The 24112-nt window shown below is 36.4% G+C and overlaps 2 protein-coding genes and 1 long non-coding RNA gene across 5 annotated transcripts; 2 read left to right on the top strand and 1 right to left on the bottom strand.

Annotated features, from left to right (window-relative positions):
• Positions 1–114: 114 nt before the first annotated feature.
• Positions 115–9774, bottom strand: LOC138911453 (uncharacterized). 2 transcript variants are annotated; one of them, XR_011417070.1, is made up of 3 exons: positions 9648–9774; positions 8826–9532; positions 115–450 (listed from the first exon to the last, which is right to left on the bottom strand). It is a non-coding gene; the product is annotated as an uncharacterized lncRNA (long non-coding RNA). The 2 variants fall into 2 exon arrangements; XR_011417071.1 differs by having other exon boundaries at positions 8944–9532.
• fuss (SKI family transcriptional corepressor fussel) lies at positions 543–12125 on the top strand. 2 transcript variants are annotated; one of them, XM_070210695.1, is made up of 5 exons: positions 3540–3718; positions 7120–7230; positions 8916–10470; positions 10525–10958; positions 11731–12125. In XM_070210695.1, exons 2-5 carry the CDS (start codon positions 7132–7134, stop codon positions 12007–12009), a joined length of 2367 nt encoding a protein of 788 aa, XP_070066796.1. In that variant the 5' UTR covers positions 3540–3718; positions 7120–7131; the 3' UTR covers positions 12010–12125. The 2 variants fall into 2 exon arrangements, with proteins under 2 accessions (XP_070066795.1, XP_070066796.1); XM_070210694.1 differs by lacking the exon at positions 3540–3718 and adding an exon at positions 543–631 and having other exon boundaries at positions 8916–10958.
• A 4190-nt stretch (positions 12126–16315) lies between these two features.
• Positions 16316–24109, top strand: 4E-T (eIF4E-Transporter). Its single transcript, XM_002059650.4, has 8 exons — positions 16316–16810; positions 17097–18573; positions 20245–20374; positions 21649–22143; positions 22271–22486; positions 22636–23055; positions 23180–23500; positions 23568–24109. Exons 1-8 carry the CDS (start codon positions 16785–16787, stop codon positions 23804–23806), a joined length of 3324 nt encoding a protein of 1107 aa, XP_002059686.2. The 5' UTR covers positions 16316–16784; the 3' UTR covers positions 23807–24109.
• The last annotated feature ends 3 nt before the right edge of the window (positions 24110–24112 follow it).

Here is a 24112-nt window from a genome sequence, read left to right as displayed (position 1 = left end):
GTATTTACACCCCGCAATCTGGCTTGTCCAATAACTTAATTTAATTTGCATGCCACAATTTGTTGGAAAAGTTAATTAAATTAAAAGCAATATTCACAGTTCGTTGAATTCAAAATACAAAATACGTGTTATGTGCAAATTATGGGTATGGTGCGATGTTCGGGGTGTAAGTGCTGGAATTTCTCCAGGGTGTCTTCCGCCAGACGCATGCGTGGGATCGGATGGCGACACGCCCATATTACTCTAATTGGCGGAATGTACAAAATCTCTCCCGGACATGGCCTGTAAACATTCTAGGCGTGACCCTTATTGGTTGAGTTTCCCATCTGGTATTTATATAGTGTTTGCCATGGTGGCTTTTACAGGAGTCAAACAAAACGGAAACGCGTTCCTGTTCAGTCTTCACGGTTAATTCGCGACGCGAGATTTCTTGATTAGTTCGGAAACAAGCTAAAATGATGTTTGAAAAAGTGAACATAATATAATAATAATAACTATACAATAATTATACAAATTATATAAATTTTAAAATAAATTATAAAATATAAAAATGCACGGTGTCCAATGTATATAATCGAACAATCTAACATCGGTTTATGTATTGTGCAGGAATCCCCGACCCCCCCACAAGGTACACTTGCAAAAAAATAGTAGTTATATAGGATAACAAAGAGATATTCCTATGGTTATGTTTCTTTACAATAGAATCTCTCAGTGTTAAACGTTAATTGCATCACTTTTAGGAACCATATTAGAAATGCGAGTTTTGTAATTTATAAAAATCTACGACTCACTAATTGGGGACTAATGCTTAGTCGAAAGAGGCTAAACATTTGATTCAATTCAATTGGCATTGTGTAGTTTTATAAACGCTTTATATTCATTTTAAATATTCTATGAAAATTGTTGTGCATTGAAGAACATATCCTCGACCATGACGTATATATATTCTTGATCTGCCTGCTCAGCTGGCTGTCGGTTCATCTGTCCATTTTTATGCCCACAACTCATTGAAATTAAGTATGTCTGCTTTTCCGTCGATCTTAGAACTTATAGGAGCTGGACAGTTGAACTTTGAAATCCTGTTTTTCTTAGGTTTTAATTGTTATGTTCACCAAATTTGATATAAAGATTCTCGTATCGTATACGTAGATCAAGGATATTTAATTTTCTGAATACTACCCCATCAAATGCACATACATTCACGCACGTGCTCCTTAGTTCTACAGTAAATAATGTTTTATAAAGTTCATTAAGTAAATAGAAATTACGATTGTTTTGTATCCTATGCTTTGGTATATGTATGCGCTGCTCTTTAATTCATGCAATTCTTATTAATTTCCTATGTTTGATAATGTTAGATTTAGGTTTATACAGTAAGTTTTGGATAAGGCGACCGTACGGTATCTCCTGGTCGAGCACTACCGACAACCACTTGATAGAACATCTTTTTTTTATTCTTTACCTCTCATCTGAGAGGAGACTCTAGTTGGGTCAGTGAAGTTGATCTGACCAGTCAACCAGGAATAGTTGATTCACCCGTAATTAACTAATGAATAAATATTACACCAAGCATAAGAATCAGAAGTCGACTGGAATATGACGAAATACGCACACCAGGATCCCAGTTAATGGGAATATAATAGCAATTGTTCCTGCACAGATTAAATTCTTTTTTGGTCAGTGGAATATTGTGGCGACCAGACAAATGAGTCATACTCATGCAGGCCTAGGTAATACCACAGCTATAAAAAGCATTTGTCGTGAAGGATCATCAAACTCCTTGGCCCATAGCTTGATAATATCCAAAGTAATTCTGGCCGTTTTGAACACGGTCGTAACAAGATAGTTCAATGAGAACATTACATGAGACCATATCTTTGAAAACAGGGCACAGCTTTACATCATCAGCATACAATACAATGCTCGAGAGTCACTACTGACTACCTTGGGGAACACCTGATATCAGAATCAGAGGGCAGTTAGAAAACGAATTTGTAAACAGATCCTTTTGTTCCTTTGAGTTCTGGGAAAAAGTGCGTAATTTTTGAGGCATTAAGGAGTGATTAAAGGAATCAAAAGCCTTATTAAAATCGTTATAAATTATAAATGTCAGTCTGCTTTCTTTAAAAGCATCATTTACTACTGAAGTAAACATAAGAGACTCTCTAAGAAAATATAGTTTTCAACGGTAGATTTACTCTTTTTCCTATAAAGATTTAAATTCTGTAACAGATGCATAAGCCTGATTTTTTCATACTCTTGGACATCAGTCTCCAATGTGATGAATGGTTTGGGGAATATAGTATCAACATTATCAGCTGCTTTGTAGACATGCAATGCTTTTGGTAATTGAATATACCTCAGGTAAATTGTGTAATCTGTTAAATGTGATATTTCGTCTGATATTTTTACAAAACTCAACAATTACTAGAAACCTATGCTTAAACATATTGGCGAATTTTAATAAATACTAGATCATTTTATAAATAAATAAATACCCGATCATTGTTTTATACAAATAACCAATGAGCATTACATTTATTTCTATTATTTTTCCGGATATTTAAGGAAGTCTATATTTTTGGACCAATCATTATCTGCAAAATGTATCTAAAAATATGGTATATATTAATTTCCGCAGTTGGCCAATTTGTCACTCAGTCCGAACAAGTATATATTAGTCCATCCACAGCTCATCAGTCTCCAATGTGGAAAATGGTTTGGGGAATATGGTATCAATATTATCAGCTGCTTTGTAGACATGCAATTCATTTGGTAATTGAACATACTTCAGGTAAATTGTATAATCTGTTAAATGCAGCTTTTCCATGGCTACGAGTGCTTACCTGTAGGAAGCCACTTGTAATTAGGCAAAGTAAACTCAATTATCCGCGCATTTCATTTTCAAATGTTAATCGTCCAGCAATTTAACCCAATTAAATATGCATGATGTTTTACGTGTAAACAAAAGACCATCAGCAGCGGCATCAGTGTAATAATGATTACCCGCCCTCAAATGGAACACCTTCTATTATTTGCCTGTTGACAGTAACCACTCAACCGAATTATTGCCAACTCATCAGTGGGTATTTCGGTCTTTATCTGGCTGTGTGCTCCGTATTCGTCAAAAGGACACATGCCTTCAAATTTCAACCACCCTCGGGACCGTATTGCAAAACTGTAATCGTTTTCAATTTCAATAGCCGCCCAACGTGTACATTTGTACATTCCATATACATATACATGTTCGTATGTTTTTATTAAGTCGTTTTCATTCTATACTTTTTTATACTCTGTAGCCATTACGAATCATTGCAAATGGTGTATTAGATTTGTAAAGCCATATGCAGGTTTCTGCGATAGCTATAGTTTACACAGATCATTTTTATTAATAATTATGTTAAATATAACAGATAATTTATCTATCAATTTTTAATAATTGTCCAAAAAGCGGGTAGATTTTTAAAAGATATAATAAAAAGGTTAAATACATTTTTTTAGTGTCTTCGCTTTTCCTGTTTTAAACGTAAAGCTTTGATATATATTGTTAAAATTCAATTTCAGCTCAAAAGCTATTTACGTTTCAAGTTGGGTACAGGGTAGCCATTAATCGGATACTTTAAAAAACTCTCACCTAAGCTGAAATATGAGACCTGTGCAAGCAACTAGAGTGCAGACCGAACAGCACGCCTTTTATAAACAAAATGAATTTAAGGTAATTGCATTGGCATTGCAAACGTGTTGCCTAGCCCAAAACTTGCCAGGACTTTTATAACAGGTTGTCCTAAAATTTGGACAGGCACCTTCTGTTTGGACATACGCAAGCACGTCCGGCTTAACAAAAATGCAAAAAAATACTCTTGATTATAAAGTTAATATGTCCAAAACTGCTTTTTGTGGGGGTTGAACCCGCGCGTGACTGAAATAATTAAGGTCTATTTCAATTTTGATTTCGATTTCGATATGCGCGAGGTAAGGATAATTGCGCTCCTTATGAAGAAGCCTACAACATTTTAGAATTATATCAGCATATTTATATTAGAATGGTAGTCATTGGAGAGACGAATTCCACTCGTAAGTGTGGAAAATCGCGAAACAACTTAAATATAGAATACTGAGAGTAAGCCAAATCGGTTTCCTGCGTTAATTCATACAATTCAAAACTTTGTCCTTCGGTAAATAATCAAGTTAAAACGAAAACGTGTGGCTACCTCTTGGTCTTAGGGCGAAATTCGAAGTAAGTTTGAATCGCGAAATTAGCAGCGCAGCGAAAAGTTAGCAATTTACTTCAAGGCCAAGGTATCGATGGCCCGACATGGCGTTAGCGAAAGGCATTCCAACCGACGGATTTAACAACCCTGTAAATGGTAAGGGCATCCGTTGGGCTGACATGTTTGTCCAAACAGAGCTGCAATATCAAGGGACACTGACGGGAGTGGATAAGAGAGCATGGTTCATGGTACTGCTGGGGTGCAACTAATCACCTAGGGACCCAATGCGCACGGAGGAATTCAAAAGCTGGCAAAGAGGGGATAAACAATTGTTTTAAGCATGTACGAATTTTTAGACCGTGAATCCATTGGCAATTCAGGCAGAAGGAAGCATATTTTAACCCATAAAGTAAATATATTCTTGATCGGCTTCTATAGCCAAGTTGATCCAAGTTCGTCTGGCTGTCAATCCAGTCGTCCGCGTCTCCGTATGTATGAACGTGTCGAAGCGTTTTCGAGACGAAAAATGTTGAGGTCGAAAAGCCACTCGGCTGACTTAGCGTTTTAAGAGCGATAAGCCATCTGAAAGCCCAGACTAGACTTTTTTGAGTCGAACTAAAATAAACATTACGTTACTCATCTCAGAGTTTATATAATCATTGGTAAAACTCTAACTGTATTTTAATTGAAGCGAATATTTTTATGTTTTGTTGAGTCTGTAAAGCAGACATTATTATTTTTTTATTTTTAGGCTTGCCCTATTATTTCTTATCGATTGATGTAAAATCCTTTATACAGCCAAAAATTCAAGCCACAGGCCTTTGCCTATGTTTACCTGAAATATCTACAAAATTCTCTTCTAAAAAGTTTGGGCCGGAACTTTAATTTCGGAATTTATTACCAAATCCATTTATTGGCACTTAAACTCTAGTTGCTGCTTCAAAAAACTAAATTCAGTTCTTGGGCTTACCTATCAAAACGTAAGAAGTCTAAAGTCTTGCTAGCCTGTACTTAAATTCTCTTGCCTTTCAAATTTCATAATATCACTTTCACTGAGACCAGATTCCTGACGTCAGATTCCTTAATATGTACTTCGAGCTTCCTGTATCATCTATTTATCTTTACAAAACAATATCAAATATTTACGATACCAAATCTACAAAACATTGAAGCTGATGAGAGGTTGGAGGTATAATATCCAAAGCCAGATTAAACTGAAGAAGTTGTTAAGGATTTTTATCTACAATTTCTTTATAATCGAAGATCTTTAATATGATTTGAGGGCTAAATTGTTGTTTACATGTTAAGGAAAAATGAAAATGACATTGACTTGCACTGTGTCGCAAGTGCTTTAGGATTTGGAGGAGCATGATGAAAAAGAAACCAGATGGCAAAGTACATTCGATATTTTATTTTTCGAAGCTAGCAATTAAGTCTGGAGCGAAATACCAGAGCTTTGAGCTGGAGTCTAGCCATAATATAATTCATAATTCAAGAAATATATATATCGGATTTTCATTTCCTTGTTGGGCTTAAGCCGCCGACCATTCGCATGTTAACCCGACGCTTAAACGACGTTTGCAAATCACAACTAAACTTTTCAAAAATGTTTGACAAATGATTTACCCGGTTGATGGAATTTTCCAAAACCTTATCAAAGGACACACTTTCGACCCAAAAGGATCAGATTCGTACGATTTGGCCTATGCGTAGGTCAGGACAAACCTATTGCTACGTTTAGAATATATATAAATGTAAGCACATCTTTACTTGATTTGAGAATTGCATAGAAGGGCTGTAAACTTGGTGTGTGCTCGACGAAAGTTAACATACAGGAAGTTACCAATCAGGTAGAACTCTTTTATACTTTGTTAATACACTGTGAACAGAGTATGTTGAAGCAGGCTCCATTCAACTGAATGCTAACAAGTTAGTCAATTTAGTCTATCCCGACTTAGCTTACCCATTACAGCATGTATTTAAACAATAACTATGTTGTAAATAAAATAAAAAAAAACCCTAATAACAAGTTTGATCATAATTGCAAAAGTTTGAATATATATATATGGGAGAGTGTCAAATAAATAATTATTGTTATACAAATATCGTTTCAGAAAACAACCCCGTTTAATATTTCCTAACCTCGGACAAACATCCCCGATTTATTTTTACTAACTTGCTAAGTACATCTGCCACATTGTTAACAATCTGCTGTTTTTCTTAATACTAACATAATTTTGTCATTATTTACGTCACTGGTTTGTAATTCGTTCAACCCTCTGGTTGCTCCCGCCTCCTCCTCCCTTTGGCTCTCTCGCCGTGTCTCCCTTTACAAGTTAAGAAGTCTCGTAATCATTTGTTTCGCCTCCCGCAGGAGAAACATTGGCATTAAGCTTAACAATCTGTGTTTTGTTACTTTTTTGTAACCATATTATCTTTAACGAATTGTCTCTGGGGAGAATCTTCTTTTCAATTATGCCATTCACACGCATAATATAATTGAATGTGGACCTTTCATATAAGGGGCGAGTCTGTCCAGATTGAATGCATTTTTACCAATTTTAACGGATCAAAATTCTATGTCCGTCTACGTTTTAGAGAGCCGAAAATGTACGCGGATCCTATTAGATTGCTTAAATGGAGTATATCCGACTAAAATATATCCCATAAAACGATATTTCCATACAACAGTTTTCAATGCAGTTTTGCCAAAAATTCGGGACAAAAAAAGTATATTAATTTTTACTATATTTAATTTTTCCGAAATAAAAATTTATAGATTTTCAGAGAATAATGTATAACAAGGCAGTCAGAGCTCTTTATATAACTGCCTAACGAAAAATCTAGTTAGTTTAACATAAAAATAGATAAATAACTTTATTCGACTCTTTGTTTTCTCTTTCAGAAATAGCACTAAATGGCATTCCAAGAGTCAATTCAAAGATCTACCCGGCCTTCAACTCCACCTAATGGAATGGAAAACAGCCAAATATCAATATCCCCAAAGTCGAATCATGTGCGTTAACTTTACCAACAAAAAAAATATATGCATATATATATATATATATATATATATATATATATATATATTATTACGAACAAGCAAAAAAAACTCGTTAAACTTATATTTTGGGGTGTGTTTCCTCACACACAGGCACCAAATCGAAAGTAGACAAATGTTTCCCTCTGGTATTGTAGTTTACGTGCTTTGATTTTGTATTCGATTTAAAAAAGAAATAAAAAACGATGGCAGGACAAACTTTGGTGCCAATTAAGCAATAAATATCTAATATATATTACTGGAGAAATTGTGGTAAATATATGCATATAATTTACGTTGGTGTTATTCCACTTGTTATTCTAATAAAAACTGGATGCAATATTAAATCAGCTGAAAATAAAGAGTTCTCGCACCCCTCAATTAATATAATATTTAGGATTATAGCAACACGCTTAGCACTCTTCCAATCATAAAATATTGACATGAATTCCAGAAAGTTTTTAGATAATAAGATATGGATGTCCTTATGTACAGCCCACGGCCAACTAATTCCTCCGTCTATTCAAGCTATATAATTAAAAATACTTGATCGACACAATACTATACTAGAAGATCTTACGACTTAAGAGATGTGCTCAAAAAATATGATTTCAATATCGATTCCTAACGATTGCTTAGAAACGGGGCGAGTTATCGGAAATAAATTACCGGGAGAATATACACACAGACAGGCGGACACTTTTCTGGTGACTGATGCTTCTTCGCCTGTTTCATACATATGCTTACATACGTTAAACCCTACAATGGGTTCAGTGTATAATAAATAAATAGTAGTAGTAGTAAATAGTAAACAAATAATAGGGTCTTGTAAGGAGCTCCCGAGATAATGGATTTGAATATAATTTTTAGAAGCAATATGTCCAGTTAAGTCAACTCTAGGTCTCAGCACCTGAGAAATATGCTCAAAATACAGGGGTTCGATATCGAATCTTATCGGTTGCTTGTAAACTGGCCAATTTATCAGTTTTCGTACCTGATAGGTTCTGAGAGAGAGACTAGTTCATACATTCGGACAGACGGATCTTTTTGACTAGATTAAAAGGTCGGAGATGATTCCTTCAATCGTTGCATACATTTGCAAAACCCATTTTATCCATTTGACAATGTGTTCAAGGTGTAAAGATGGAGCGCTAGGGTATTTCCTAGGGGCACTCCCGACCGAACTACTTTTACTTGTTTTATATTTTAATTGTTGCTCATTTCTGAGCAGAAGCCTTCTTTCTAACCCACCAGCGAAATACTAAGTATTACTACCAAAAAAAGAATATTAAACATATAAAAATCCGTAAAGCACACAAACATAAATAAAAACAATAATTTTAAAAAGCGAAACACACTTGAATAGTAGAAATGCAACACAATTCTATCTTTGGTTACAAAATGAGCAGTTTTTCATTAAATCATGAAAACTATTTGTATGTTAAAAATACAAGAGAAAATAAAAAAAAAAATAAAATTGATATATGGATAATATGAAATGAAAATAATAATAATGTTAAAAAAATCAATAAAACACAGTAAATAGTAGTAAAAATTAATTAAACACATACCTAAATATTATAAATGCAACACAACTCTAAACTTGATTTAATTTTCAATGAAATTTGAAATAAAGTAAACTATTTGTATATTTTGTGCAGGTAAGCTCGGTACTGCTCTATGGCATACCCATTGTATCCTTGTACATCGAAGGGCAGGAACGTCTCTGCTTGGCGCAGATCTCGAATACACTTCTGAAACAGTTCAGCTACAATGAGATTCACAATCGACGCGTTGCACTTGGCATAACCTGCGTGCAATGCACTCCAGTTCAGTTGGAAATACTGAGACGGGCCGGAGCGATGCCGGTGAGTTCACGGCGATGCGGAATGATAACACGCCGAGAAGCGGAGAGGTTGTGCAAAAGCTTTTTGGGAGATAATACGCCGCCGAGATTACCAGACGACTTTGCGTTTAGCGTACAGCATAAATGCGCCTGGGGCTGCCGTGGATTGTTTTTGCCCGCACGCTATAATTCCTCACGTGCCAAATGCATCAAGTGTACCTATTGTGGAATGTTCTTTTCGCCAAACAAATTCATTTTCCACTCGCATCGTATAACGACCAACGACCGATATATCCAGCCCGACGCGGCCAATTTCAATTCCTGGCGTCGGCACATGACGCTCAGTTCCCATGCGCAGGACGAGAAAATTATTCATGCTTGGGAGGATGTGAAGGCCATGTTTAACGGCGGCACACGAAAGCGACTTGTTGGCTGCAATAATAATAATAATAATAATAATAATAATAATAATAATAATAATAATAATAATAATAATAATAATAATAATAATAATATGAATAGTAATAATAATAATAGTAATAATTACAATAATACTCATCGAAGTCAGAGTTCGCCTGGCAGCGTAGCCTATGCAGTTGAGGAAAATGCGTGCGATTCGCGGTCTCCGGACAGTTGTGAAACCGACACCAAGCCCCGAAGCCTGCACGAGGAGACACTGTGCTCAAAGCGAACCATGAATCACCAATACAACTATAGCACAGTTGCGGCAGCCGCCGCCGTGGTGGGCGTTACCGCAGTAGCTGCCACCGTGGGCGTGCCCTTCAATTTGCACCGGTCGTCGGTGCTGTCCCCGCTCCAATCGCTGCGCAACGAGCAAGAGCTGTCGATTGTGCCGCTTTCGAGGAATTTCGTTGTCGATTACACGATGTGGCAGCAACAAAACCAAACGCATTCGAAAAAAATTAGCGGCAGCGAGGCAACGAACGGGTCGGTCTGTCCATGGATTAGACCCGATTTAAATGTCTTATCGTCAGCTGGGAATGCAATTCCACTGAATGTTATCAAAAATGAGCCAAGATCCGGCGCCAGCTATACTGGGATTAAGAATCGTAAAGTCGCCGATGGCGACCAGTCGGATTTCAATATGTCGTCGATATTGAGTTCTTCTGCATTCAAGCCCGTTGTCGCCTCCGCATCCATTATGTCCACCTCGCTATACGCCACGCGCTCCAATGATTCGATTAGCAACGTTTACATAAGTCCATCGCAATCGACGCGAACAACCACAGTATTCACCCATAACAGCATTACGGCAGCCTCAACCCAACGATTACCCTCGGAGGCGATACTTAACACAGCTACGTGTGCTTTTCCGCCCATCCTGAACTCGATCCAACTCAGCGCAGAAAGTGAGCAGCCAGACTTTGCACTTGCAATAGATAATAAAAATGAACTCTCATCAGGTTTGACTGCGGAACACTTGAACACGTCAACGTTGTCGGATCCACTATACATCAATACAACTATTTGTCGGAACCCCAATGGCGATGATGACAACGATGACGATGACGAAGTGGTCGATATTGAAACGACGGAAGACGATCTGCAAACAATATATGATTCTCGCAACCTATTTGCGCACTCGCCCAATGATATTTCATCCGTCAGTGCAAGCCATTCACATTCCGGCAGCCCCAACGACGATGTCGATGTGGATGGCATTACAACAGATGTCGAAGACCAAATTGATTTCAAATCAAACAATTGCTCATACGACATTAACATTAGCCGCTCAAATTTGTATGTTCATCACACTACTGAAAAGGACAAGCGTTCATCCCAGGGCATGAATACAGAAGAAGAAGGGATACGTACAAATCATATAAAAAATAATGAGGTATGAAGTGTTGCACAGAAATTATATTATTAATATTAATTTATTATTATTTATATGCCATTTATTATAATATGCCACCGAATATTGGCTGACTTCGTTTTCGAATTCGTTTTCATTTAGATTTTATTTATTACTTTCCACCCATTTTACGGCAAAGCGGACTGGAGCCGGTCAAAAACACGGTTAAAATTACCTTTTACAAGCTAATTGCAAATGCATTTAACGATTTTCAAGCTTTAAATTAAGAGTTTTCTGTCCACTTACTTATCATGAGGTGGGTTTTCTTAAAATCCAATATAACGAAAATGAATATATCCCTAGAGAATTGATTATAATTTTGACATGATATATATATTCAAGATTCTTGCTGTCCGTCTGCATGTTTAAATCTATGGAAGCTCGTGCCTCAGTTGTAAAGCTTATTGAAAGTGTGTACGGGTCCAGCTTTTAGTTGCGTTCAGATCGTTCAGATCATATATTTATCGTAGTTCCTGAATAAGAAACTGTTTTGCTTATCAAGATATATTGACCAAACCTGACATTTATTACTTTCACAGTGTTTATATGAGTCAAAATTTAATATTTATTTATTTTTTATGGTAGGCATCAGTCGAAATATGAGTTTTTGTAGACCAACTTTTCTGTTTTCTATGTACAGCATTTACTAGATTTTTTTTTATAAAATTGTATTATATTTTTTGTTAAAATTGTAGGCTATTTTTATATATGTAAATTACACTTCATAATATAATTTGACGATTAATTTTTTTAGGACGCAAATGGATCAAAAAGGTTGTCCCGGCGAAAGTGCTCAAATCAACAAAGCCAACGTCAATATCTTAAAAAGAATGGACCCACTCTTGACACCGATAAATTATTTTCGACCCAACCAAGTCTACATATTCCACAGCGGGTCACTTTTCCGGTATTCCTAAGGTCCCATCTAAATTCTTTTCGACAGCGCCACCACCGACAACCGAGCCCCAATACACCAAGACAATTATATTGCTGTGATACAACAGCAAGAAGTAATGAGAATGGCGTTGAATAAAATAATTTCGTTTAAGTAAATCAAAAACTTACAAATCGAACATATATTCCGATTGTAACGTTTAAGGTCCAACAATAAATTGATTAAACCGAAATAAAACTAATGTTTTAACTATTTTACACAAGATAATAACACTAGACAACCGAATTTTGTATATCTAGCGGGGATAACCCGGCCTTGCTAGTGGCAATCAATAATAATAGATTTTCCCAGTAAACAAACAACTTTCATACAATCGTTTTCCGCTTATTAACCACCGTTGCAGGTGTAAGTTCCCGAAATAGCTAAAGCAGGTATTCTCTAAGCTCCTATGTAGAACTTTAAAAATAAGTTTGAAGCAAATCGGACAAAACTCAAATTTTCACAAAAAAACAAGTAAGAGGTTCTAGTCGGGAGCTCCCGACTAGGGGATACCCCGAACACTCTTCTTCCAACATCAAATGCATATATATATATTCTATTTTAGAAGCTATATGTCAAGTTTGGTGACTCTGGCTCTTATTATTTACCAAAATCGCCCAAAAACAGAATATCGATATCGATTTTTATCGATTGCTTGGAAACGGAGTAAGTTATCGATTATCGAAAAACCGATCTGCGCGAGAAATAGGATCACCTACATCTAAAATTTCAAGTCTCTATCTCTTATAGGTTCTGAGATCCTTGCATTTATACATACTGACGGACGGATGGACGGGCGGACGGACAGACAGACGCACATGGCTAGATCGACTCGGCTATTGATGCTTCCTTCTGCCTGTTACATATATTTGGATTTTGCACAAATACAATATACCCTTATACCAAAGACAAAATAAAATCTAAGATGAGTAACGCCCATACATTTGAATGCAACGCTGTTTATATTGTCTTTGCTTAAACCCATTTTTAATGGGTTCAGGGTATAAAAATTGTTGAATTGCACTTTCCACCGGTGAAAGCTTCGATTTTGTCATGACGTTCAACAATTAGATCCATTATAAATCTATGACATCTATTTCCACCAAGGATGATTTTGCAATAAATGTGAAATTTCCATTAGATATATTTGCACAAAGATCTTTGGAATTGAGTTTGAGGCCGATTGGTTGGTTCATACAAATGTTTTTCTTACGGTTTAGGCAGTGCGTTGATCACCAATCAGTCAGTCAGTCATATAGTCAGTCAGGACAAACAGTTTTATATATAGAGATAATATGTTTTAAGCCATAAAGCAAATAAAGTTTACATTCTGCAAATGTTGACACACATCTCAAACGAATTTTTATGCAGACTCGTGGAAATGAATTTAAATCCGAAACGTCAGCCGCCAAATCTTTTACTCCTATATTTACCAAGCAGAAAAGTATTTTGCGGTATGTGTGAAATCGCCTGAAATTAATTTAAAACGAAAAGGTAGTGAATAAAGAAACAGACAGACGGACAGGCGTATACGGCTGTATAGACTCGGCTGTTGAATGTATATTCTTCATAAGGTCGGAGCTGTCTCCTTCTATACGTTACACAATTCACGACAATATTATAATACCACTAACCAAACAACATATAGACTAGACATGAGTACCAGAAGTAGACACAAAATGTATCGGTGGCATCTGGTCCAAACTCGCGAGTAAGGGAGTAAGATATACATATGATGTATTTTTGAACCGCTTACTCTACAGGAAAGTGCTTGGCGCACTCTCTTCCGTATGATTTGTGCGATAGAACGGCAACGCTGTTAACTTTTATCTCGCTCGCACTTACTCTCAGCTCTCAATGCTCTCTCTATGTTTAGGGATCGTTTCAATGTGTGTGTGTGTGTGTATCGTGTATATTGCATCGGGGACAGGCAAGCAACAGGCACACAAGCGCATAAATGCTTCCATCCATATAGAAAAGTGTGTTAGTGTGCGTGGTTGCCCGACCCAAAAAGTTATGCACACATGCCAGCGATCAGGTACCCTTACCCCTACAACCAGCATGGAAAATAGCAATTTTGCACATGAACAGGCCAAACCCTTTAATAATTTCACACAACTGCTTACTTGAAAGAGTGTGCGTCAATTTTTGGTCTTTTCTTAAATTCTTCGACAAGCCGACGATGAATTACCCTTGCAGAAATACGACTTAGATATTTTTGTATTTTAAACAAAATAGGTCCCTACAGTAAACAGAAAATAAATATAAATATTTTATTTAGGTCAATTAATTGTGTATTAAATAAAATGTTATCAAATTATTCTCATCATGCCTGACTGGACGAAGAAATACATGATAGAGCATTTAAATAAGAGTGCCTATTGCTACCACAGGCACACAATTGAAGAAATAACCTCTGACTCGCGACAAACGCCGCGATCTACTTGTGCGCACATCCACACAACACAAACGTATGAGTTCTCGGGGTTTTGTGGGAAGCTATGCAGGGAGTAAGAGATGGATGCAAGTGCGCGAGCAATGAGTGAGAGCGAGGCACATGCATACACATATATGTTTTTGGGCTGGAAGGATTAAAAAATGGCACACACACATATATTAAGAAAACGCATCACCCGCGACGTTGTGCGCTGAGCGAGATGCGGCTTCATACTGAACGTTCGGCTTTTGAGGCCGGCGTTCGGCTGCAACTCTTACTCTGTCTGGGCACACTAAAATAGTCGCAGGTACCATTGGGGTCGACTCGTTTCGATTAAAAGTGCCATTTGGTATGTCTATACAATGTGCGTCAAATTAGCGATGTGCGTCAAATTAGCGGCGGTGAGTTAGCGTCGAATTGTGGTACTTGGTATCGGAAAAGGAATCGGTCACTTTTAAATGCATTTATTTATATTTTTAAGCACAAAACCAAATAAATTTAAATGCAGAATTGCAAAAAATTAAATTATTTACTATCTACATTCATTTATTTTTGAATTTTTATTTATAATATGGGTAAACCAAGGGGCTAAAATTTAGGTTTTCACCATTCCATAAATATCTAAATTTAGGGACGATGGCCCCGAAAACCGCATATACACGATTAAAGCCTATAGTTTCTCCTAGGCAACTGTGAAATAAATGAAATAAATAGCAAAATGATTGATAAATCTTGCTCTTGCATTTGGGGCCGTTTTCGGAGAAATTAAATAATAAAGTTTAAAATATGGCTGCCATTTAACAGAATGATTTCTGCATTAACATTTTTGCATTAACATAGGATGTAAAGAAAAAATTGGAAAAATGCAATTTTTCCATAAACTGCGCTATTAAGTATGACTTAATACTTCTCATATAATTTTCTTTGACTTATTAATTTAATTTACTGTGAGTCCTTTCCATTTTTTCATGATTACATATAATTCAAATTGAGTTGGTTCCCGCTCAGTTCTGTACAAAATTGTTCAACACTGATGCCAGGCAGTGATTCAGTTCACGTAGGAACTAGCAGTTCGAGAGACTTTTTGAATGAACTATATAAGGTTGGCTTACAATTAATTAATTTTCTCAAAATCTGTACCGTCCATTTACTTAAAATTAGTGCCTAAAGCTTCTTAAAATTTGTATCTACAAGAGGGTATACCGTGCATTGAGGCCATTGCCATTGTCTCTGAGCTAAGATATAAGGGCTCGAAAACAAGGTTGATTTTTTGCGGTCATTTTATATGGGGCTGACTTGGGGGTTGTTGCACTCTTTTCCAAATATCTTAAAAATGGTACCGACGATTTTAATCAAATTTTCACAGTTGCCTAGGAGAAACTATAGCCTTCAATCTTGTATATGCGGTTTTCGGGGCCATCGTCCCTAAATTTAGATATTTATGGAATGGTGAAAACCTAAATGTTAACCCCTTGGTTTACCCATATTATAAATTAAAATTCAAAAATAAATGAATGTAAATAGTAAATAATTTAATTTATTGCAATTCTGCATTTAAATTTATTTGGTTTTGTGCTTAAAAATATAAATAAATGCATTTAAAAGTGACCGATTCCTTTTCCGATACCAAGTACCAAAATTCGACGCTAACTCACCGCCGCTAATTTGACGCACATCTATACAGTGTATGGTTAGTGATATAAATAAAGTAAACAGTGTGGCCATATATTTTTTAGGCGACATTCCAGCATTTGACAATCGATAGCTGAAACTTCGCATGACGTATATATATAATTGAATGTCCAGATGTATTAAACCAATTTTATATTTAACATGAAATGTTTATATGGACATTCCAGCAAAACTGTCTTTATTTCAAGAGCTTGCAAAAAACTATTTGTACACATCGTTTGATATAAGTCGATACAACATTTATTCATCCCTAGTAAATACCAGTTTGATTGAACTAGTTCAATATTAAGCAAATCTCTAAAAAAGTGAATATTTCATGGAAAACTGCACACCAACGTAAAGTGAAATATTAAGAATACTTTTAATTGCAACAAAAAAAAAGAAAATGTGACAACGCAACAAGTAAAACAAATCAAAATCAGATGTACCTAACTAAGTATCACATTTCAACGTACCTACATATGTATGTGCATATGTGTGAGGTGTGTTGAGATACAACAACGAACGCTTGTGAATTCTTATTATTTAAACAATTTAAATGCCTGTAATTGATTCAGCAGATTTAGCATTTAGTTATAAAGACGTTTTTGAACTTTGCTGAGTTTAAAAAATAAAAAACTCTTAATGTGTGTATGTATGCATGTCAGTTTACAAAAGCAGCATACGTACGTATTTTAATATTTATTTGTAAAAGTAAAAGTGCAGTAAAAAAAGCGAGGACAAAAGAGCAAGAAGAAGGTACAAAATGGACATTATTAAAGATAGTTCGAGGTAAGTGAATTTTTTCTGCCTTGTGATATACAAAAGATAGTCCTTTCGTAAAAGCATATTTTAATGTATCAAAGGGCATTCTATACATACATACGTAATTATATACATATTCTATGCTTTGTTCTTAAAAAATAAAAGTGCTCAGCTTTTTTCATACTTTCTCCAATATTTGCATATGCGTATCTTATGTGTGTGTTTGTGTTTGTGTGCATGTATATATGTATGGGTGCCCGACAACTGACACAACCAAATTGAATAAAAATATCCATAAATGTCGCATTCTCAGATACTCACGGTCTGATTTACTGGCTCTTCGACATGAAGGAAGTTCGAGAGAACGACCACATTGTGCAAACCGAACAGAGCTGCAAACGTTAAATTTTTGGAAAATAAACGTGATTCAATCAAACAACAACAGCAACAGCTACGGGAATAAAACTGGGCTGTCCCCAGAAAGGGAAAGCTCAAGTCTTACTATTTCAAATGGACTGTTAAGTTCTCGTCGCGCCTTGCGGAACCGGGAACGAGCCCACAATTATTATCAACGGTTCAGTTCTAGCGATCAGATTGGGGGAGAAGACGTACAGGTTAGCTTAGCATCAGCCACCGGAAATCTCTGTGCATCGTATAAGTCACCCAAAATAGATCATCGAAGCATATCTTCGTCGCATTTAATGCCGGCGTTTGCTAAAAAACGGTTTGTTATTGCTTCAGGAGAAAGAATTGATCAAAATGAATCCCAAAACGAAAAGACGAATGCCTCGGTTAATTATGAAGACGGTAAGATGAATGCAAAGGAAAACACTGCGACTCCTGCCCATGCCAATATCGATTTGAAAAATCATTTACGTGCCATTAACAGCTCGTTAGGCTCACCCATACGCAGGGGATCACCCATACGCAGAGCTCCTGCACCAGGCGAGTGGGAACGCGGTGAGAAACATTCGAATCCACAAGAGAATGAACAAACGTTGGCGTTATCGCCAACATTTTCATCGGGCCGTCAGGTTGGAAGCCTAAATGTTCAAGAACGACGCATTGGCAGTGGCCGACTATTGCCACGAACTGATAATTGGGAATATAAAAACAAGGATGCAGACATTTTACTGAATAATCATGAAAAGGACCGACCTGAAAATGGCAGTCTGGCCAATCAGCAGCGCCAGCGAACGAGTTCTGGGAAACATAGCGAACGCACCAGCGATTATGTAGGAGAACGGGATCGAGATCGCGATCGCAGACTTAATGAACGCAAAGGAATCGATAATCGTGATCAGAATGATGGAAAAAAAATGGTGCAAACCGGACGTCGCACTTCCAACAAAGACAAATTTAATTTTGGCGATAGCAACATTCAGAGTCGAGGCAAGCGCATGAACATATACCAAACACACGATAGACCAGAACCCGAATGGTTTAGTGCTGGGCCAACATCGCAGCATGAAACGATAGATTTGCATGGCTTTGACGACTTTGAGGGCGAGAGCTCTGCGAATTTGAAGATCGTCAAAGAAGATGCGAGCAAAGAACTCGATCTAAAAACAAACCAAGCAGCAACCCCAACATCCAGAAGCAGTAGCATAGCCAGCCTAAACGTCGTCGAATCGAACAGTAACAACAAAAAGGATTCGGATTCGGACATTACAATGTCAAACGTTGCGCCTAGTATACAAAATCATAACGTTCAGGCGATTCCAAAAACTGATGTTGAGTTCAATTTTGATGCCTTTCTTAATATGGATCCTATGGATCATGCACTTATGGTAAGTGAATTTATAAACATATTAGAAATTCTAAAAGCCTGTTATTCGGAAAAATGCAGAAATAATGTACTTCAAGGAAAATTCGAATTGTTAAATATCTAAAACTATTTTTCTTTTTTGAATGTGCGCATATATCGTTTATAAGATTATAGATGAAAGCGAAGTAGTGAAATATCATACATTTGGATCCGGCCGGTTAAAAAAATAATTTTAAATGCTCTCTTTATTAATTTCTGCGGCTGCTAAATTTCTTCAAATAGTATGAAATTGCATTGCTATCCTCAACTCTTATGGCATGAATATGTTAATTTATTAATTTATAATTTAATGAAGAGAAGAATCAACGCTTTCATTTTTAATCACAAACAATACGACAAATTGAATAAAATATTCGTTTGTGATTTTCGTACGGTGTAGTATACCGGGTCCAGTTATTGAAGAGAAACCCGCTTAAATGATTTGCATTTTCATATAACATTAAGAAGCAGTCATCTTCCACTTCTTGAGAGGCCTTGGAAGGCTAATAACTATACCACCAAGTTATCGCCCGTGGAAAATTTAACTCTACCCGTACCATCTCGATCTGCAATCTCCTTTTTGAAAATATGTTTAAGGCCAATCCATATGTTACGACCAATGGTTTCCGTCGATAAGTAAACTTTCATTATTGAAACCTTTGACCCCGCTTGAAAACAAGTTTGAAGTTGATGCTGAATTACTTATTCTCTAAGTTTTTATGTACTGATTTGGAAATAAGTAAACATAAGTTCAAAAACTGTGAATCACGTATAAGTGACGTAAAGACGATTGCGCTTAACTCCATATTCCACAAAGAATGGGACGTCTCAAATAAATTTTTTTAAAAACTGTTTCTAAGGAGCATACATTGTTGATCCAATATGGGAGGATTTCGCGAAAAGTATAATATAATATAAAAGTATAATATATCAGAAAGTTAATTTGAAGACAATCAGATGGTAATTAAAAATCTTTCTTGTATCCATTTTCCGCATATCTTGCACAGTTGTGAGTGGAGTCGAACAAGACTTAAAACTTTGCTTTAAAAATCGTATTTAGTATTCTCCACAAAAACGTCCCAAACGAATTTTAATAATTATTCCCAGAAATAAGTTTTAATCCGAAACTTGACCACCAAATCTTTTACACCCATTTCCATTGTGAATTTGAGCCAATAGCTTTGATAATGCGTTTAAGTCCGATCGAATGTCAAACAAAAAATATCACAAACACAACCACTCTTCGCGTTTTTATACCCTGCACCCATTAATAATGGGTAAAGGGGGTATAATTTAACAGGCAGAAGGAAACATGTCCAACCCCATAAAGTATATATATTCTTGATCAGCATCAATAGCCAAGTCGATCTAGCCATGCCCCTCTGTCTGTCCGTCTGTTCATCTGTCCATATGTATGAACACAAGGATCTCAGAACCTATAAGAACCCGACTAGAGCCTCAAACTTGTTTCCACATTTGCGTATGGAAAATCCCAAACTCCCTTCGCGGCGTGCACCTCCATAATATAAAGTAACTAATTCTTTCTCTTACGGTTTGGGCTGTGCGTTGACAAATATATAAATAATATAAACTATGGCAATAGAATTCATACAAATATTCGTTATCTATTTAAAACGTATCCCGACCATTTCAGGGTAATGATAGCGAGGTGCAAGGCGATGTCAAAGGGACGTCGCGATTCAGTCAGTGGTTTGCACCCAAGGAGCCAGCAAATACTAACGATCAGCTTTACTTTGGACACGCTTCTACGCCAGATACGCAAGGTAAGCAATTATGTTATGTATTTACATGCAGAGTGGTTTTTATGAGAAAAGCCTAGTTACGCACTATCCCTATTTTATGTGATATTCAACAGTTAAGACGTCTCTGCGTGTGACTGTCCACAACATTTTTGGTGTCCAACTGCAACTTTTAAAGTCTCTGCCTAGGCTTTTCATTTATAGCTCTACATTTTTATACCCTGAACCCATTAAAAATGGGTATAGGGGGTATGTTGTATTTGTGCAAAATGCAAATGTATTTAACAGGCAGAAGGAAGCATCTCCGACCCCATAGAGTATATATATTCCTGATCAGCTCCAATAGATGCCTAGAGACTGCTATAGACATTTGATACAAATTGATATCGATAACCTGGTTTTTGGGTAAATAATAAGAGCTAGGTCACCAAACTTGACATATAGCTTCTAAAATAGAATATATATATATGCATTTGATGTTGGAAGAAGAGGGTTCAGGGTATCCCCTAGTCGGGAGCTCCCGACTAGAACCTCTTACTTGTTTTTAACTGTCTTTAGTGTTGCGATACATCCGATATTGTTACTATACTTGGTTCAACGCGTGAAGAGTATATTGGTGTTGCCCGTCAGGCTGCTCGCTCCGAACGAAAAATCAAATTAATACTTCAAATACTTGTGCATAAACGCCAGCTGATGGATATTATAATTTTGTCATAACATGTGTGAAGCATAAAAGAAATCTTCGAGCCCATAAAGTAAAAATATCTAGATTAGCATCAACAGCCAAATTAAAATAGTCACGTTCTTCTATCTGTCCGTCCTATCTGTCCGTCTATCTGTCTGTCTGTTGCTATGCTTTATGTTCACCTTGAATATTTGTATAGGTTCTCCTGTTACGGTACATATGTCAGAGTCGGCTTGATATGATATAGCTGCCATATGAATGATCGATCGAAAGTTAAACAACTTGCACTTTAATATTATTTAAGATATCCTAAACAAACTCCGTTTTTTTAAGTTCGACTTCGTTCTTTACATTAACATTACATCGGACAATATAATATTTACTTATACAAATATATACGAAGCATGAGATTTCTTATTCTCAAATTCTTATCAGCTTCGGATCACTATGTCTTATAGGCAAGATTACTCGATAAATGGGTTTTTATATGCCAAATATTATTTTCCAAGATATTTTCGTTAAGCTCAGCATTTGTGAGTTGCACATACCCGCTAAAGAGTGTTAAATATTTATCCTTATTTCATGCTTATTTTTTGTATACTGTAATTTTTAGAAATTCCTAGTGTGAAAGATTTGGAAGCACAAATGAGAAAAGTGGATTTGCGTCCGGAAAACGATATAACAATAAACGCAACGGCCAATGCACACCCAACAATTCACACAGAACAGAGAGACAAAGCTGTTACCAAGGATACCGAAGCTTTTAAAAGACTTCTGCAGCAATTAGGCTCCCAGAACATATCTCATCCGGGCACTGAGTCGTCGAATCCTATGAATGCAGTCGTTCGTAGCGGACAAAGCTCTAATACTCAAGACCGCCAGCAGCACATTATTCGAGTTCAAGAAAACCAAATAAAAGAAGATGAACTACAACTATATCAGCAGCAGCATTCCAAAAAAATTGATACTGCGCCACAAAGGCACATTGAAATGATTTCCCAAAATCAAATGCATCCCGTTTTGACGCCGGGTGTGCATGATTCAAACATATCTGGGTTCTTACCTCTGCAAGCACATAAACGCATGGAGATTCAACAATTGCTGCAAGGTAGGTCATTTATAAGTAACTATTACATCTGATAGGATATACGCCTTTTTTTTTTTAAATTAAATATTGTTAAAGCAAAATTCAATATGACGTGTATAAATAAAACAAATTTATTCCTGAATTTCAGGAGTTGTTCGAGGAGATGTTTCAATTGAATTTTTAAATAAGGAACTGAATAATCCCAACACAACGCATCAATCTAGGGAGGTTATTGCAGCAGTACTTCATGAATGTTCCAATTCCGGGCGAAATACCGTACAACATTTACCGTATACGAATGACATACATCCCCATAATCTCGTGAAAAATCATCAACTCTTTAACAAGAATATCGGCCCCGAAGGTGAGCTGTCTGAGTTTACGTTTTAATTGTAAAATCAGCGTATGATATATATATATATATATATATATAATATAAATATATGTATATATTTTATTTTTGTTTGCTATGTAAAAATATCTTTATTATAAACATACTTTGATGTATTTTAGATGTATTTACCCAAAACACTCCGAGCCAAGGCATAAACCAACACCAAAGGCATAGTAATTCGCCGACACCTTTGGCATTTACTCCAACATCAGTTTTAAGAAAGATGACTGCAGACAAAGAATCAACATCCGCGCTCAATAACAGTGCCAACAATCAGCAGTATCACCAATATCAATTACCCACGCACCACCCCAAACCGGCCGTACTCAATATGATGAACGAGTCACCGGTAATGTCTGCGATTAACCAACTGCAGCCTAGGATGATTTTGGGTGGAAACTATGCCATGCAGCATCAATTAAATGCCCACAGCCCGCAAATTTCTCCAAAATTACCGCCACAGATGACTCAATCGCGAAATCAGCTAAATAAATGGCCTCCCGGAAGCTTGCAAACAACACATGCATCCAAGTCTTTTGGTAATATGCCTGACATTACATCACAATTTATCTTTTTTATACGCATGTACTCATCGACATATCGTTTAGCTAAAAACCGACAAACAATTTAATTGAATTAATAAACTGACTTTTAAATTTATAGGTCGTCCGATTCTGAAAGGAACATTAAACTCCAGTCCCCAACAAATGCCTCCGCTAGCATTTTTATTAAATAATGACATGCAACAAATCCATCAGCAAAAACTGAAGTCCATGCCACCAACGGAAATAATAAACAATGAAATAATACACGTTGGACCCCCAACACATCAGAATGTTCCATATGCCGATGGACTCTCCCAGATGCAGCAACATCATTATATACAGCAGCAACAGCAACGATCACAGCCGCCCAGACATCGATTGCTGCATGGAGATATGCACCGACAAACGAATCTACCAATGCAGACACTTCCAATGGGAGGTAAATAGGAACAATTATTTTTTTATTAATAAATTAATTAATTTATTTGTTTTTGGACTACACATAGGTGTCCCCGAAGGCTCCGAGTCGGCAAATTTAATAAAAAATAATAGTCTCGGTCCCATGAACTATCACAGAGATGAACGTTTATCGCCTAAAACAAATCAATTAGCCCAATGGTTCTCCCCCGAATTGCTTGCCAGAGCATCAGCTGGTAAATTACCTCTTTTAAATATGAACCAGGCGCTCAGCTTGGAAGAATTCGAACGTAGCATGCAACATTCCTCAGCCACAGTGCTCAATTAAGACTAAGAATAAATCTACTTTACAAGAGACTTAAATGAAACTAAATAAAATTAGTTGAAATGATTGCTGTATTATTAAATAAAAGTTTTTCTGTAGTTTCTTGAAAAAGATTTAAAACCCTGTATATCTGTGCATAGTTGCAAGGCTTTACTGGGCACTCTAATAGTTTCGTAGAGAGCATTAAACACAGTTGAACTAAGAATATTAAACCAATCGCTAATCGTAGATTGTATTGTAAAATAGAACAAACAATTCTTCTGTATATACTGCAAAAATTTAATAATAAAGTAAAACATTTTAAAATTG

Source organism: Drosophila virilis, chromosome 6 (assembly GCF_030788295.1).
Source record: "Drosophila virilis strain 15010-1051.87 chromosome 6, Dvir_AGI_RSII-ME, whole genome shotgun sequence".
NCBI classification, from domain to species: Eukaryota; Metazoa; Arthropoda; class Insecta; order Diptera; family Drosophilidae; genus Drosophila; species Drosophila virilis.
The sequence above is the reverse complement of the archived record's forward strand: the minus strand, read 5'-3'. Positions and strand labels throughout refer to the sequence as shown.